Genomic DNA, 15,312 nt, shown 5'->3' with positions numbered 1-15,312 from the left:
TGTTCTCTGGATCATCCTTGGGCATGGAGTCTTCATATAATCATCAGGTGCCACTCCAGTGGTCAACACATCCCAAGTGTGTCCAAGGAAAACAAGCATAAGCACCTGTTTGCACAACGAAAGACATACATTTAGGATTGGATGGCCCACCTTAAAAAGTGCGATCTCGACAGATGGGCAAGGGGACATATGACTGGCTCAAGGAGTAGAGACATTTGGCACAACATCGACTACATTGGTGGCTCTGAGGGGCTGCTGGCTGAAGGAAAATCTAGGAGAAAATTTTCCCCTATGGGGTCACCCACTGGTGGTGGGTAACACATGCTAAGTGCGATCATCCTTACAGGGCTAACTTACAAATAGTGTGGTCCTTTGTCAAAAATATTGGGGCACCCCTGCTGAAAGGGGGTAACACAACCATATAAAGATAATGTCTCGACTCTCAACAAAGACATCACTCAACTATAAAAAGTCTTATTTACTATTCTGTGAGGACAAAACATCTTGATGGAGACACAATGTTATGTATATAAAATAACTTATTAATTCAATTAACAAATATTAGGCTATAGGATGCAGCAACATATGACATATAATTTGGATGTAATTGTTTTTAAAAGGTGCATCACATAAAATCACAACTATACATGAAAGGTCACAGTCAGGCATATTAATGCCATAAACATTCATTGTTGTAAATCTTCGTTCATCTTTAATATATAGATATTATTTTCCTATTGGAATATTTTTGCATTATAAACTTAATGTTTATAACTTCCTCTCTCATCACCTTGTTCAACTCTTGCTTGAAAGGCAAGAGGTGACCAAAAGCATAAAGAGAGTATCTGAAAGGTGTTGAAATATGTAACTAGGTTCAGTCTTCATAATGACATGTGTAATCATGATTTTATGTAGTTAATGTAAAGAAGAAAAAAAAATTATTTTATGCTTGAGACATGGGTTTCATGCTCAACTAACTTTATTTTTATAGATCAAGCTCCCAATGTGAGCTATTAGGATTGGTCATTACGTCATAAAGTCAATTGAGTCATTGTCATGTATTGAAGACCCATTTGGGCATGTTACATATTGTAAAAGATAATTTATTTGAGTCATCATAACGGTCAAAGGCCCTCCAAGACCTTGTCACAAGTACTCAAACAAGTTGGCCTTCAAAATAATATATAGATCGTTCTAGAAGGAGATATCGGCCTAGGCATGAGGACAAGTCGACTTATTTACATGGGCAGATCACTATATAAAGGAGGGCTCGGCCTCACTTGGGAGATCATCCATTCAAGCATCTGAAATAGAAGAAGTGCGAGTAAAGGGTAGAAAGAAGCCTCTCATCTAGCAAAGGAAAAGAGAAGAAGATCGAAGTATTTTGGCATTGTTTTTGGGTCATCTTCCTCACACGTGTGACTACAGTTAGGGTTTCTGTAGTAAGGTCATAGTAAGGTCACATCAGTCCTTGAAGAAGCCAAGAAAAGGGTCACCAAACAAGCATTCTTGCTAGCTGAGATCACAAGGAGAAGTGTCCAAGTCAAGCGAAGGGAAGGAACTATTGAAGTTTCTAAGTTTACTTTGTTAGAAACCCTCCATGCACTTCATCTGATTTATTCCTACCTACTTGTTATTTTTCTTAACAAGTTATTTACAATGTAAATACTGAAAATAAACACTAGTGCATGCTCAACATATTACAGATCAACAACTAAAAGAAACAGAAACAAACACACCATATGACACCATTATTTTTGGACCAATGTCCCCAAAAAACCCCATGTGGGAAAATGTTGGGTCCCTATAATACTAGTGATTACCCCATTACTATTGTAGTTATACCCCTTATTTATATTGTTGTGCCCCTATTACCCCCATATTGTTATTTCTGTGCCCCATAGAATCCCTCTATTGTTATTTTTGTGGCTTTATATTATTATTGTTAGGTCGCTGGATTATATTGTGACTCCTTAGACTCCTATATATAGAAAGGAGGTTTTGTCATTTGTATCATCCAAGAATTGTTCATTTATGTAATGTAAAGGAGGTTGCCCCCTCGAAGAGGCTGAATTCTAAGGCGTGGATCTCTCTTTTCTATCTTTTTGTGAGCTGGTTTCATAACATTTGGTATCAGAGCTTTGGATTCTAGGGTTTCGCTGCTCCAAACAGGTCATCGTGGCATTTTCGCTATAAATTTTTTTCTGTGATGTTTCAGAAGTCACAAAAAAAACCCATTTGAGAAGAAATCGCGCTGAACCTTGGGTCCGAATTTCAGAGCTTTTTGCGCGATATTTGCGGAGATATGATCTGAGGAAGTTGGTCTTTTTGCAGACTCCTGAATTACATTCAAAACAGGTGACCTGGGGAAAATCGTCATAACTTTCTCTCTGGGGATCGGATTGAAATTTCGTAAGAAGGTACAGAAAGAGGACGGACTGTAGTTTCTTGTGTGTGTGTTTCAGATTCAAAGGTTGAAACAGTGACTCGTGGCACGTCGTACAAGTTCGCTCTACTGAACCAGTCTAAAAGCAAGTCACTGTGGGAGATTTCACATAACTCTTCCTTGGAGAATCCAATTTGGCTCAGACTTGTGGCATTGGAAAGAGGACGCAGAAGGCTACTACAGTAGCAATTTCAGAACTGGATGATCCGAAATTACAGAGATACATCAGATTCAATATCAGGCTTCTATAAAGTGAAAAAAGGTGTGTAGTTTTTTTTAAATTTTTGTGTAAGCTTGGTTTAACGGAATTCAAAGGGCATAGTAAAGCATTATTATCGGTAACTGATGCCCCGAGGAAAGAAAATGCAAACACCTAGTAAGGAACCTGAAAGCTCTAGCATGACTCATGAAGAAGAGGAAGAAATGCTACATGATATATCAAAATTACAAGAACAAGTGCAACAAATGTCACGCTCACAAAAGCTAACAGAAGCTAAGATAAGTGGCGTGGAATCTAAGATAAATGGCGTGGAATCTAAGATAAAGGGCATGGAAGCTAAGATGGAGGATTCGATGGCAGATTTGAAGATAGATTTGAAGACAGACATGGAAGAATTGAAGAAGTTGCTACAAGAAAGGGTCACTAATGGTGAAAAGGTAGTAAAGGAAACTCATGATGAGAACAAAAGAAATGTTAATCATGATTCCATAGATGCTAATGTTGGATCGAAGAATCACCATATTCCAAAAATCGATATGAGGAAGTTTGATGGCAAGGATCCCGCCACATGGATATTACAGATGGAGCAATTCTTCGATCTCAATAATGTGCAAAACACACAAAAGGTACGTATGGCAACTGTATATTTGGAACCAAATCAGTTTGTATGGTATCAATGGCTTTGCTCTCGTAAACAATTTATCACTTGGGCAATTTTTACGGAAGAATTGATAGCACATTATGAGATACAAAAAGCAACACTTTTTTTAGCCAATTGATAAGTCTCAAACAAAAGGGTTCAATAATGGAGCACATTGAGGAGTTCCAAAAATTGAACATAAGGGTAAAAGATATTCCAGAGGAGCATAGGATTGATGTGTTCATAGGGTCTTTAAAGGATAATATCCAACATGATGTTCGCCTTTGGGAACCTGATTCATTAGAGAAGGCATTCAGGTTAGCAAGAAAAATGGAAAGCAAAATTATGGCAACCAGGAAGCATACCACTCACAACTATAAAGACGGAAGTGTTGTTGCCCCTAGTCTTCCACAACCTATAAGGTTGACACCACAACAATTGGAAGAAAAAAGAGCAAAAGGGCTTTGTTACAGTTGTGATAGCAAATACACTAAAGGTCATAAGTGTGCTGAGAAGAAATTATTCTACATAGATTGTGAAGAGGAAGAAGAAAAGGAGCAAGAAAGGTCAAAAGAAGAAGATATACTCCAGGAACAAAGCCTAGATGAAGAACAAATAAATCCGACCATATCTTGTAATGCATTGGCGGGAATTACCACTCCTCAAACCATCAAGATAGAAGGACAAATCAAGAAGAAAAAGGTAATAGTGTTGATTGATTCAGGAAGCACCCACAATTTTATTCATTGTAGGGTAGCAAAAGAATTGAATTGCTTCCTATATCCAGCACCAGAGTGTCAAGTGATGATTGCAAATGGAGGAACAATAAATTGCTCTGGAAAGTGCCATAATATCAAGCTATCCATGGGAGAATATGTATTGACTAGCCCAATGCTTTCCATTCCAATGGGAGGTGCTGATGTTGTACTAGGAGTCCAATGGCTACAATCCTTGGGTACAATAGCTTTTAATTTTCAAGAACTTTTCATCAAATTTTCTACGGAAGGAAAGGAAGTTGAATTAAGGGGTATTGCAGGGAAACCAGGAAAGATAATCAGCTCTAATGGCATGACAAAGCTTCTAAAAAAGGAGCAAAGAGGTGTAATTGCACAATTATGTTCGCTAGATGTTTCCACATTGGAATCATCTATTTCTCCAGATCTCCAAAAAGTCCTGGACAATCATTCCAAGGTATTTGAGACTCCCAAAGGTCTCCCACCTATGCGTGATCATGATCATGCTATTCATCTGATTCCAGGAAGTGTTCCTCCAAACATCAGGCCGTACAGATATCCCTATGTCCAAAAAAGTGAAATTGAACGTATGGTTGCAGAAATGCTAGAGGCTGGTATAATTCAACCGAGTCAAAGTTCTTTCTCAGCTCCAGTAGTATTGGTGCACAAGAAGGATGGATCATGGCGCATGTGTCCGGATTATAGGGAGCTCAACAAGCTCACTATTAAAGATAAGTTCCCCATTCCTGTTATTGATGAATTACTGGATGAATTGCATGGATCAATTTACTTCACCAAGTTGGATCTTCGTTCGGGATATCATCAAATCAGAATGAAGATTGAAGACATTCCGAAAACGGCATTTAGAACTCATGAGGGTCATTATGAATTTTTGGTCATGCCTTTTGGCCTTACCAATGCACCTTCAACATTTCAAGGTTTGATGAATTCAATTTTCAAACCATTCCTTAGAAAATTTGTGTTAGTATTTTTTGATGATATACTAATCTACAACAAGTCTTGGAAGGATCATGTTGAACATGTTGACAGGGTGCTACAACTATTGGAGGAGAAACAATTATATGCAAAAAGATCCAAATGTTTCTTTGGAGTCCAGGAGGTGGAATATTTGGGTCATATTGTATCTCATGAAGGAGTTAAGGTAGACCCTAGCAAAATTAAAGCCATTAAGGAATGGAAAATCCCCACATCCATAAAGCATCTGCGAGGATTTCTTGGGTTGACAGGGTATTATCGCAAGTTTGTTAAGAATTATGGGAGAATAGCAGCACCTCTAACAACATTATTGAAGAAAGATTCATTTTCATGGACTCCGGAAGCAACAAAGGCCTTTGAACATCTTAAAGAGGCAATGTGCCAAGCACCGGTCTTAGCTACACCGGACTTCACAAAAACCTTTATTGTGGAATGTGATGCTTCAGGAAATGGAATTGGTGCTGTTCTAATGCAAGATGAAAGACCCATTGCTTTTGAAAGTCGTCCAATCAAGGGAAAGTTTTTAAGCAAAGCTATTTATGAGAAGGAAATGTTGGCAATACTCCATGCACTTAAGAAATGGCGACCCTACCTAATGGGAAGACACTTCAAGGTAAAAACGGATCATGATAGCCTTAAATACTTTTTAGAACAAAGATTATCCTCTGAAGAGCAACAAAAGTGGGTCACAAAGATGTTGGGTTATGACTTTGAAATCATCTACAAAAAAGGGAAGCAAAATGTGGTGGCAGATGCACTCTCAAGAAAGGATGAGGATGTGGAAGCATTGTTGTGTGCCATTTCTATTATCCAACCAGATTGGATAAACGAAGCAAGGGAGGAATGGAAGAATGACGAAGAAGTGTGGGCACTTATTCGAAAGCTACAACAAGATTCCAGTACTTCTGATACATTTAGCTGGCAAAATGATTCGTTATGGTACAAAGATCGCTTATACCTCTGTAAGAATTCCCAGCTAAAACAAAAGATTCTTATGGAATTGCACACTTCTCCCTTAGGAGGGCACTCAGGATTTTTAAAAACTTACCACAGGGTTAAGAAGGAATTTTTTTGGGATGGCCTTAAATCAGATATTCAAAAGTTTGTGGCGGAATGTTTGGTTTGCCAGCAAAATAAAGTTGAAACAATTAAGACACCGGGTCTATTACAACCTTTATCCATTCCAAGCCAACGTTGGGAGGAGGTTTCAATGGATTTTATCACAGGTTTACCCAAGTCTGAGGGAAAGAGTGTCATCATGGTGGTAGTTGACAGACTTACCAAGTATGCACACTTTTGTGCATTATCACATCCATTTAAAGCCAGTACAGTTTCTACTGCATTTATGGAAACAGTTCAAAAGCTACATGGAAACCCAAAGATTATTGTAAGTGACAGAGATCCCATTTTCACTGGAAATTTTTGGACAGAATTATTTTCTTGTCTTGGTACTCAGTTAGCTCATAGCTCATCTTATCATCCTCAATCTGATGGGCAAACTGAGATAGTAAACAAATGTTTGGAAGGATATCTTCGTTGCTTTGTATCTGATAAACAGACACAATGGGTCAAATGGTTGCCTCTGGCTGAATGGTGGTATAACACTTCCTTCCATACAGCAACAAAAATGACCCCATTTATGGCACTTTATGGGTATCAACCACCATCCATCACATCATATTTAAGAGAAAATTCTAAGGTTCAGGCAGTGGAACATCACATCGAACATCAACAACAAGTCCTCCAACTCTTAAAGGATAACCTCGTGTTGGCACAAAATAGAATGAAACAACAGGCAGATCAACATCGCAGTGAAAGAAGTTTTGATGTAGGTGATTGGGTATTCCTACGGCTACAACCATATAAGCAAATGTCCCTAAAGCAAGCTAAGAAGGATAATAAATTATCACCAAAGTATTATGGTCCGTACAAGGTGTTGCAAAAGATTGGTACTATGGCATACAAATTGGAGCTTCCTGCAGCTTCTCGATTGCACCCAGTTTTCCATGTTTCATGTTTAAAGAAGGTTATAGGTGACAAGCTCCCAATTCAAACAATATTGCCAGAACTTGACGAGGAAGGAAAAATTATATTGGAACCGGAAGCAGTCACAGAAACAAGAACTCGACAGCTACGAAATCGATCAATTTCAGAGTATCTTATCAAGTGGAAGAACTTATCCGCTGAAGATTCCACATGGGAGGATGAGAATTTTATGCAGAAGTATCCAGAACTACTCAAGCGTTGAGGACAACACTTTTTTGAAGGAGAGGGGCATGTTGGGTCCCTATAATACTAGTGATTACCCCATTACTATTGTAGTTATACCCCTTATTTATATTGTTGTGCCCCTATTACCCCCATATTGTTATTTCTGTGCCCCATAGAATCCCTCTATTGTTATTTTTGTGGCTTTATATTATTATTGTTAGGTCGGCTGGATTATATTGTGACTCCTTAGACTCCTATATATAGAAAGGAGGTTTTGTCATTTGTATCATCCAAGAATTGTTCATTTATGTAATGTAAAGGAGGTTGCCCCCTCGAAGAGGCTGAATTCTAAGGCGTGGATCTCTCTTTTCTATCTTTTTGTGAGCTGGTTTCATAACAGAAAACCGGTGCAGCTATCTGAGGGTTTTCTTATTAAGCAATATCAGAGTACAATCTGGGTGCCGAAACTGGCCTACCCAACAGAGAATTTCCTTGGCAGTAATACCTCTCAGTTTGAGGCAAATCTCTTGGCTGAAACCCCGGATAATCCTTCCGGAAACTACTCAGCACAAATCTGCCCCTGAAACCCCAATGTCAACCTCTCTCTGGATTGCGTCAGCCCCTCTCTGCCTCACGCTGGCCTTGCGTCACCCCGGATGGGTCTGCGTTAGCCCTGGGAGGCCCTGCGTCAGCCCTCTGGCCCTCTATGTCAGCAACGCTGGCCTCTCTGAGGCTCTGCTCAGCTCCCGACTGCCTCTGCGTGAGCCCTGGCGGGCTCTGGGTCACTCTCGTTGGCTACTGCGCTGCTCTCCCGACACTCTCCCTGCCTCTTTGTACTCAAATGCCCCTCAGCTGCAACTCCCAATCACTAATTCTATCTCTCTTAGCAGACCCCGCTCTAGAGAATAGAATGACTGATCACTTTGGTGTGTTCTCCAAGTGCCCCTCAAGCCTCCTCTTATACTTTTCCTGTTGACATATCAACGATCGAGATTAAGTCCCCGGACCCTAATCAATGGCTAAGGTTATATCTGGCTTGATCCATGTCCTTTAGACCATTCTAACACAGTTTCATATTAATACACATTAATATTTTATTTTCCCTAGGGACTCCATCAAAAATATTAATTATTTTAATATCTTCTGAACTGTTTAGAAACTGTCCAAACCCTTTCTGGGTATTGGAGATCTCATGTGCTCCAACATTTCCACCAAATTTTGTGTCTAGAGCACATCCGATGTACCCCAAATCAACAGCTCACCAAATTCCACCAATCAGCTCACACGTGCGAAATTGCAGTGTTTTCAGGCAGGTCGAAAATTGCAGGTCTGTGTAAAGAGGCCGAATTTCAGAGAAGCCGAGATCAGAAGTGTAAGAAGCCAGTTTGTCAAGCATTGACTTGGAAGAGAAGAAGAAGTTGTTCAAAAGGTCTTGTGACTTGATCTTGGAGAGGTTAGTAGGTCAAGGGTCTTGGTCTTGGAATTCATCAATTGAAGGTTCTATAAGAAGAAGAATTTGGTGGGTTTTCCTCTCAAGATTGGAGAGGTTTTGGCCTTGGCTGATCGCCTATATCTTGTGTCCCTTGTCTCATTATTGTTTACATTTTGATAGTTGTTTGATGAAAAGATCACAATATTAATCAAGCTAAAGAAGAACCTAATCAAAAGAAGTAAAAAGTATTCACAGGCAGTTACCATAACTTGGGAAATCATCTCTCTGCCCTAGATTTCTCAACAAAAGGCTGGAGGCAATCAGTAGAAATTCCAATGGTTGGAGGAGTAGAGATGTCTTAGAGAATCATCGTCATTGTCACCCCTAGGTAAGGCCTACAGAAGCAAATGAAATCTCCTTAGAGGAGCAAAGTGGCAGGTAATGGTGCTGCCCTTGTGCCGCAGTTGAGTCACAAATAGGTCATACTTTATGGAGAAAGGAGACCAATCTGAAGATGGTCTCAAGTTGCATATTGGGGATAAGGGGCATATTTACGTTGCTCATCAATCACAGGCAGGATTAATTGTCTAAACTGGTGGGATTCCAAAACTACACAAAACTACAGGAAAAGGATAACAGAAGGAAGTGAAAAATAAATTGGACTATGCCTTTTGTTTAGTGTCGGAAGAACTGTGGAATTAAGGGGTGCAATAGTTCCTTCTATAAAAGTTGATACAGCTCCATATGATAATTAAGGCACTACAAGTTATGTTACCGTTTCCTTGTAATTGTTTGACAGTTTGCTTATTATGAATGTTTTGAATCATGGAAGAATACAAAATTACTTATGGGTGAGTCTGATGGCTGGTGTGTTATTTCTTCTATTTCTTGATTTGGATTATCCATTTGCTACTCGTGCCTGTCCTTTTGTGCCAGTTTCAAATCTTTGATTTGATAGATAAAGATGTTCTAACTTATTATGGAGAAAGGCTCATAATAGTTGACGGATTACAAACCAATGTCAGAAATATAATTCTCAGTGATGATAGAACAACGTTGTACAATGTTAATGCTGTATCATAGACTCAGACATAAATCTGTTTTCTGCTATTAATGTCATTGAAGTTTTTGACAATTGGTATAGTGATGTTAGGTGTAATCTCATGATTTTGGTATTTGTAGGCGAGTTGCTATTCTGGTAGGGGGTGATGTGTTGGCATTGTTGACATTTTCTGCCATCGGAAGGCTAAGCCATGGCATGCCAGTCTTAGACTGGGAGACACTTCATACTGCTGATCCTTTTATTGCAGGTAATTTTCAACTTTCACTGATGCTCACATGGTATCAGCAAAAATATCATCTTGCTAAATGATGATGAGAAACATAACTGTTGCAAAAACGTTATTTTACATTCATTTGTAATTGTTTCTGATGTGGTGGAAAACCTGAAGGTATTAGTTGTCTGAATAATATTCGGTTAAGAAAAACATTTTTCTGAGAAAAATATTTAACTGAATTTACAACTAAAACAAGAAGAATAGGTTTTGTTCAACTGTTACTGAAAAGATATAATTGTCACTACGGGTCAGTAAACAGCATGCAGTGTGAAGTTTGAACACAATACCACATATGGTATTCACACATCAGATAGTGATTCATTTTACATGTGTGGGGGAACACTTGACTTTACGGATGATGTTTAATGGAGATTTTTGTTAAAACTTCCCAGTAGTTTATCAAATAGTTTTCTTGCTGATCTTATCAGATCCAGAATATGTCAGATATTTTACTAAATTCTTTGTTTACTCAATCTTAAAATTAGGATGACCATGCTGCAGGATGGCTGCTGGGCGCATATTTCCTTGGTGGCTTTGAATCTGAAGGTTTGGGAATCAATGGTGTAATGAAAGCTGTGTTTGCTGCAACCAAGTCCTGGGTTGTGGGTATTCTGGTAAGAGTAGTTTCTTGCAGAAAATGTTGATAGCAAACTAGCACCAAATGTTACAATTTCAGCCTTCAACGATTTCAATGATTTCTAGCAATGGCCATTAATAGAATCACATTTTATGGAACTTTTGTGTTGAGACTCAAACAATTGATACGTACACAATACTGCAAATTTTGTGTGGACACTCAAACCACTGATTAGGGAAGGTATTCCTTCCAAATGATATAATCCCTTCTATCAATATTGAGCTATTCATAACCACCAAATTAATTGGAATGTAACAGGTAAATATGCATTCTGAACTGAAAAGATGAAGTTTCAGTTTTTGTCAGAACTATTATTGCTGGGAAGCTCAAGATAAGAACTAGCAGAACCTGCTAGGTTCCTAACTCTTCCAATGACCATTTATAGTACCATATCAGTGATGAAAACAATTTTACATGTTATTTTACCAATCCAATAAACACTTTCAAACCAATAACTTCCAGATGTCCTTAGTTGGCTTTTGAAGTTTTGAACACGTTCCTGCAGTTGTTAGCTCACTAAGATATAGTGCAGTTCCTATTCACTCAAGACAGCAAACTTTTCCCATTTTATATTTAAAATGCTATTTAGTATTTATATATTTAATTTCAATACACCAAGTGGCAAGAAAAATCCGCAAATCACCTGAGCATGCTTAGAACAAAGTAAGTAATTTAATGGCTGATACAATGAATGCAGATGAGCATTTATTTGTTTCCCGAAAAATGGAACTGTCCCATTATATTTGGATGAAAGGGATAAATTCTGCTTGTTCTTGTATGTGGTAGATCCCTAAGTTCCATTGCTTTTGATGAACATATATAGAGAACATCCTTGTTTGGATGAGCACAAGAGACACATGACATGGTCAACATACACTTCCTGACATGATTGATATGCAGAAAAGGCATTAAATGGCCTTTATGAAGGCAGCGCTCATGTTTAAGGAAGGTAAAACTACCCTTTGAAGCTTATCTTTCTGTTGTTTAAGGGTTGGCTGACCTAGATTATGAGAAGTGAATATACGTTAGAATTCAAAGGGGAAAAAGATCATTAATTGTATCACTTGCATGGAGGAAATATAGTGCGCTAGGGATGAAATGAATGCTTAGGAGGTGTGCCCTTGTGTCGGGAGTTGGCAAATATCCTTCTGGGTAATTCCCAAGGAAATGAAGGGGCTGTTTGGAGGAATACCTTAACTGGGGATTAAGCTATGATGGAAGCACATAAATAGTAGAGTATGTAAGGGCAAAAGGCTGTGGAAGAGTGAAGAAATTCTAAGGGTCTTAGTTGAAGATCTATCTGAAGCAATGGAAGTTTAAGGGCATCTTTTATGTGAGATTCATTATTTTCTCTCTTTTATGGCTAAAGTTGATTGCTGAAGTGTCTGCTGTAAGGATTTTTGAAGGACAGTTTTGTTTCATAACAATGTTATTAGAACCAATGGAACTGGTCAATCCATTTGGTTTGGAGGCCAAACTGGTCCAACCAGTTGGCCCAAATCGGAAAAGTCTGGTTTGGTATTGAATTGACCTTTTTACACCGAATTGGCTGGTTTTGTACAGGACCAACTGGTGCCGTATAACATGGCTAATGACCTATGAAACTCAATTTTTTTAGAAAAAACAATAATTTATGAGTAGGGAAGCTTAATACTCAACCCTAGGGTCACTTTTACTGTTAAGTCCTATATACGCTCCATGTTAACCCTAAAACCTCTTATTAAGCTCTAGGGCCTAGATATGAAGTTATTGCATTTTTATTGTTACGTTGGCTAGAACTGTTCATTGTACTATTATAATTATGCCCTTTGTCTCCTATATGTATACTAAAGGAGACCTAGTCTTAGGATCATGAAATCTTGTCTTATGCATTGCATTCATTTTAAAAGGAGGTTTCCCCCTCGAAATGGACTATAGTTATTGGTTTCTTATCATTTTTAAGGCATAAAGTTCATAAGATTTGGTATCAGAGCATATGCACCTAGGGCTTTGCTGCTTCAAATAGGTCATCTTGGAATTTTCGCTATAACATTTTGTCTAGGACGTTTCAAATGGTGAAATTTTGAGCATATTGAGGAGAGATCTCGGAGAACATCTTGTTAAAATTACGGATTTTGGCTTGCTACACTTTTTGAGATATAAGCTGTGGAAAATTAGGGTTGGTGATTGATATTGAAATATGTTTCAAATGAGTCATCTCATAGTTTTTGCTATAATTATTTTCTTGCGATGTTTCATACTATGGATTTTTGAGGTGATTGAGAAGAAATTGCAAGGTACATCTAGTAAAAATTTTAGATCCTGGTTTGCTATTATTTCTAAGATATACCTTGTGGAAGTTAAGGTTTGTGAATGGTCTTGAAATCAGTTTTAAATGAATAATCATAGCATTTTTGCTATAAATTGTTTTTTGGGTGCTTCAGATGGTGAAATTTTAGGGATTTGAGAAGACACATTGAAATACCTCAGGTAAAAATTTTAGACTCATATTTCAAGAATTGGATAAGTCACATGCCATACAAGCTTGCTCTTGGGAAGAGACCAAAATTCAACAAGTTTGTGGAAAGTTACCATAACTTTTACTTGGCACATCAAATTTTGGTCTGAGTTGTGGAAATATAAAGAAGACATATCAGAGTATTATAGGTCAAAATTTCAAATTCAGAAGAGCCCAAATCTCTGAGATATATCAAGAAAATGGTTAGCCATTCAAATATTCTCCAAATTAAGGTTTTAAAGGTATGTAACTTACAGGTGAGGAGCAACATTGCATCTGCAAGGTCATCACTTCTCTATATATCAAGAAAATGATTAGCCATTCAAATATTCTCCAAATTAAGGTTTTAAAGGTATGTAACTTACAGGTGAGGAGCAACATTGCATCTGCAAGGTCATCACTTCTCTCTAGAAGGTGCAAAATGGCATGGGCATGCTGTGCAATGAGGTGATGTAAGGTGCCATCAAAGGACTTTGCTGCGGTGTAAAGAAACCCTTGACAAAACCATCTCAAGATCAAGTGAAAGTGACCAATCTGTTGAGAAATATAGGGCATAATAGATTAGGGTTTTTATAAACTTGATTTCTCTTTATTCTTGACACTTGTTTGTGATGTTAGATTAGTGCTTCATTATTATTATGTTGTTTTGTTCATCATCAAGACAAATGCCAATAATGCAAACAAGAAGACATTAGAAATAGGCTCCAAGTCAAGGCAAAACCCACAAAGGGGAAAACCCAAAATCTCCTTATAGAATCAATTCAATGAAGACTTCCAAGACCTTGACCTAAGACCAACCACCAAAAGATAAGCCAACCACCCTTCAACGAATTCTCTGCAAAAACGGATCTGAGCAGACTCACACGTGTGAACTAGAGATGCCAAAGACAGAAATTCGGTTCCTCCTCTTCTTCGCTGCTTCTCCTAGAAATTTCGTTCTTCCTTCTTGGTTCAGATCAGATCAGAAATTTGATGTGTTATTTTTTTCTTCTAATGAGTTTGAGCTTCTCTTTTATAGGCTTCTTGATGGGAAGATTAGGCCTCTTCTAGGCCGACTTGAAGGGTTGGCTGACTTACCTTTTGTTGGGCTTCTAGACTCATATTTTACACAATAATATTTTTCTTTCTTTGATTCTTGAGCCACACACGAGCTATTACATCATGACTTTGACTCTTTTGACACGACTCAACAAATCCTAAAGCACACAATGGGTGCTTGACCTACAATGGGCAAGAAACCCATTTCATAATATTTTTTTTTTTTTTTACAAATAAATATTTTTCTTTCTTTCTTTTTACAAGTACAATGATGACATAATTATGAAGACTGACACTAGTTACATCTTCAATGCTCCCTCTTAACTAGGGAAGTATTCATAATTGACTATTGGTACAAGGACAATACTTTCATTGAATTATTCTCATAAGAAGAGTCAGATTGGTAAGCCATCTCATAAGCTATCTTTTCAGCTTATGTCAGTGCATCTCATCATATCAACCAACATTGTCATATAACAAGGCCTTGACTAACAACTCTATCTCTCCACTAGATTAGAGCACAATGCTGGGGAGACAATGATTTATAGACACCTTCATTATTGTCTCTCAAGGCACATACCCAATCTGGATGTTTGCAAGGTATGTCCTTTTAGGACCATTTTTGTCTTGGATTTACGCATCCTCAAGGAATCTCCTCTTTGACTACTCTTGCCTATTGGATGCCCTACCTCATCCCTAAAGAGTATCAATGTTGGTCTTAGATGCTTACCCAATCCTCCATTCTTTCTTCATGATGTGAAGACAAGAATGATGTGTTTATGTTATGTAAATAATTAATTAATTAGTAGTTATTAGGCAAGGGATTCACCAAGAGGCACCCAAGGTAGTATAAAGCAAGGGGCCTCCCACAAATTGTAATAATCTTCTATATGTTTAATAATAATAAATATGAATTTGCTGAATATCTGAGCTTGTCTGTGCCATCTAGTATCAGAGCAGTCGATCCTTGGCCTGCAATAGCATTGTTCTGCTATTGTCATTGTCATCCGCTGCAAGAAATTGCGTCCAGAATCGTCCTCTGTTGTCTTAAAATTCTGTTGTCATTCTTTTTCCACTACATCTTTGTGAAGGTGAAAATCCAATGTGGAAATGCAAAGGATGAA

The 15,312-nt window shown here is 38.1% G+C and overlaps 1 protein-coding gene across 1 annotated transcript in view; it reads left to right on the top strand.

Annotated features, from left to right (window-relative positions):
- The window catches only part of LOC149146376 (uncharacterized), a 113,024-nt gene that overhangs the window by 83,716 nt on the left and 13,996 nt on the right, over window positions 1-15,312 (top strand). Inside the window, exons 2-3 of the mRNA XM_089446729.1 lie at window positions 9,862-9,989; window positions 10,518-10,630. Of these exons, the coding sequence (XP_089302855.1) occupies window positions 9,862-9,989; window positions 10,518-10,630 (241 nt within the window). The remainder of the gene's footprint in view (window positions 1-9,861; window positions 9,990-10,517; window positions 10,631-15,312) is intronic.

This window comes from Pinus tabuliformis, chromosome X, assembly GCF_031772625.1.
Source record: "Pinus tabuliformis cultivar Carrire ecotype Pingquan chromosome X, CPIR1, whole genome shotgun sequence".
NCBI lineage: Eukaryota > Viridiplantae > Streptophyta > Pinopsida > Pinales > Pinaceae > Pinus > Pinus tabuliformis.
This window is presented reverse-complemented; position numbering and strand designations above follow the sequence as displayed.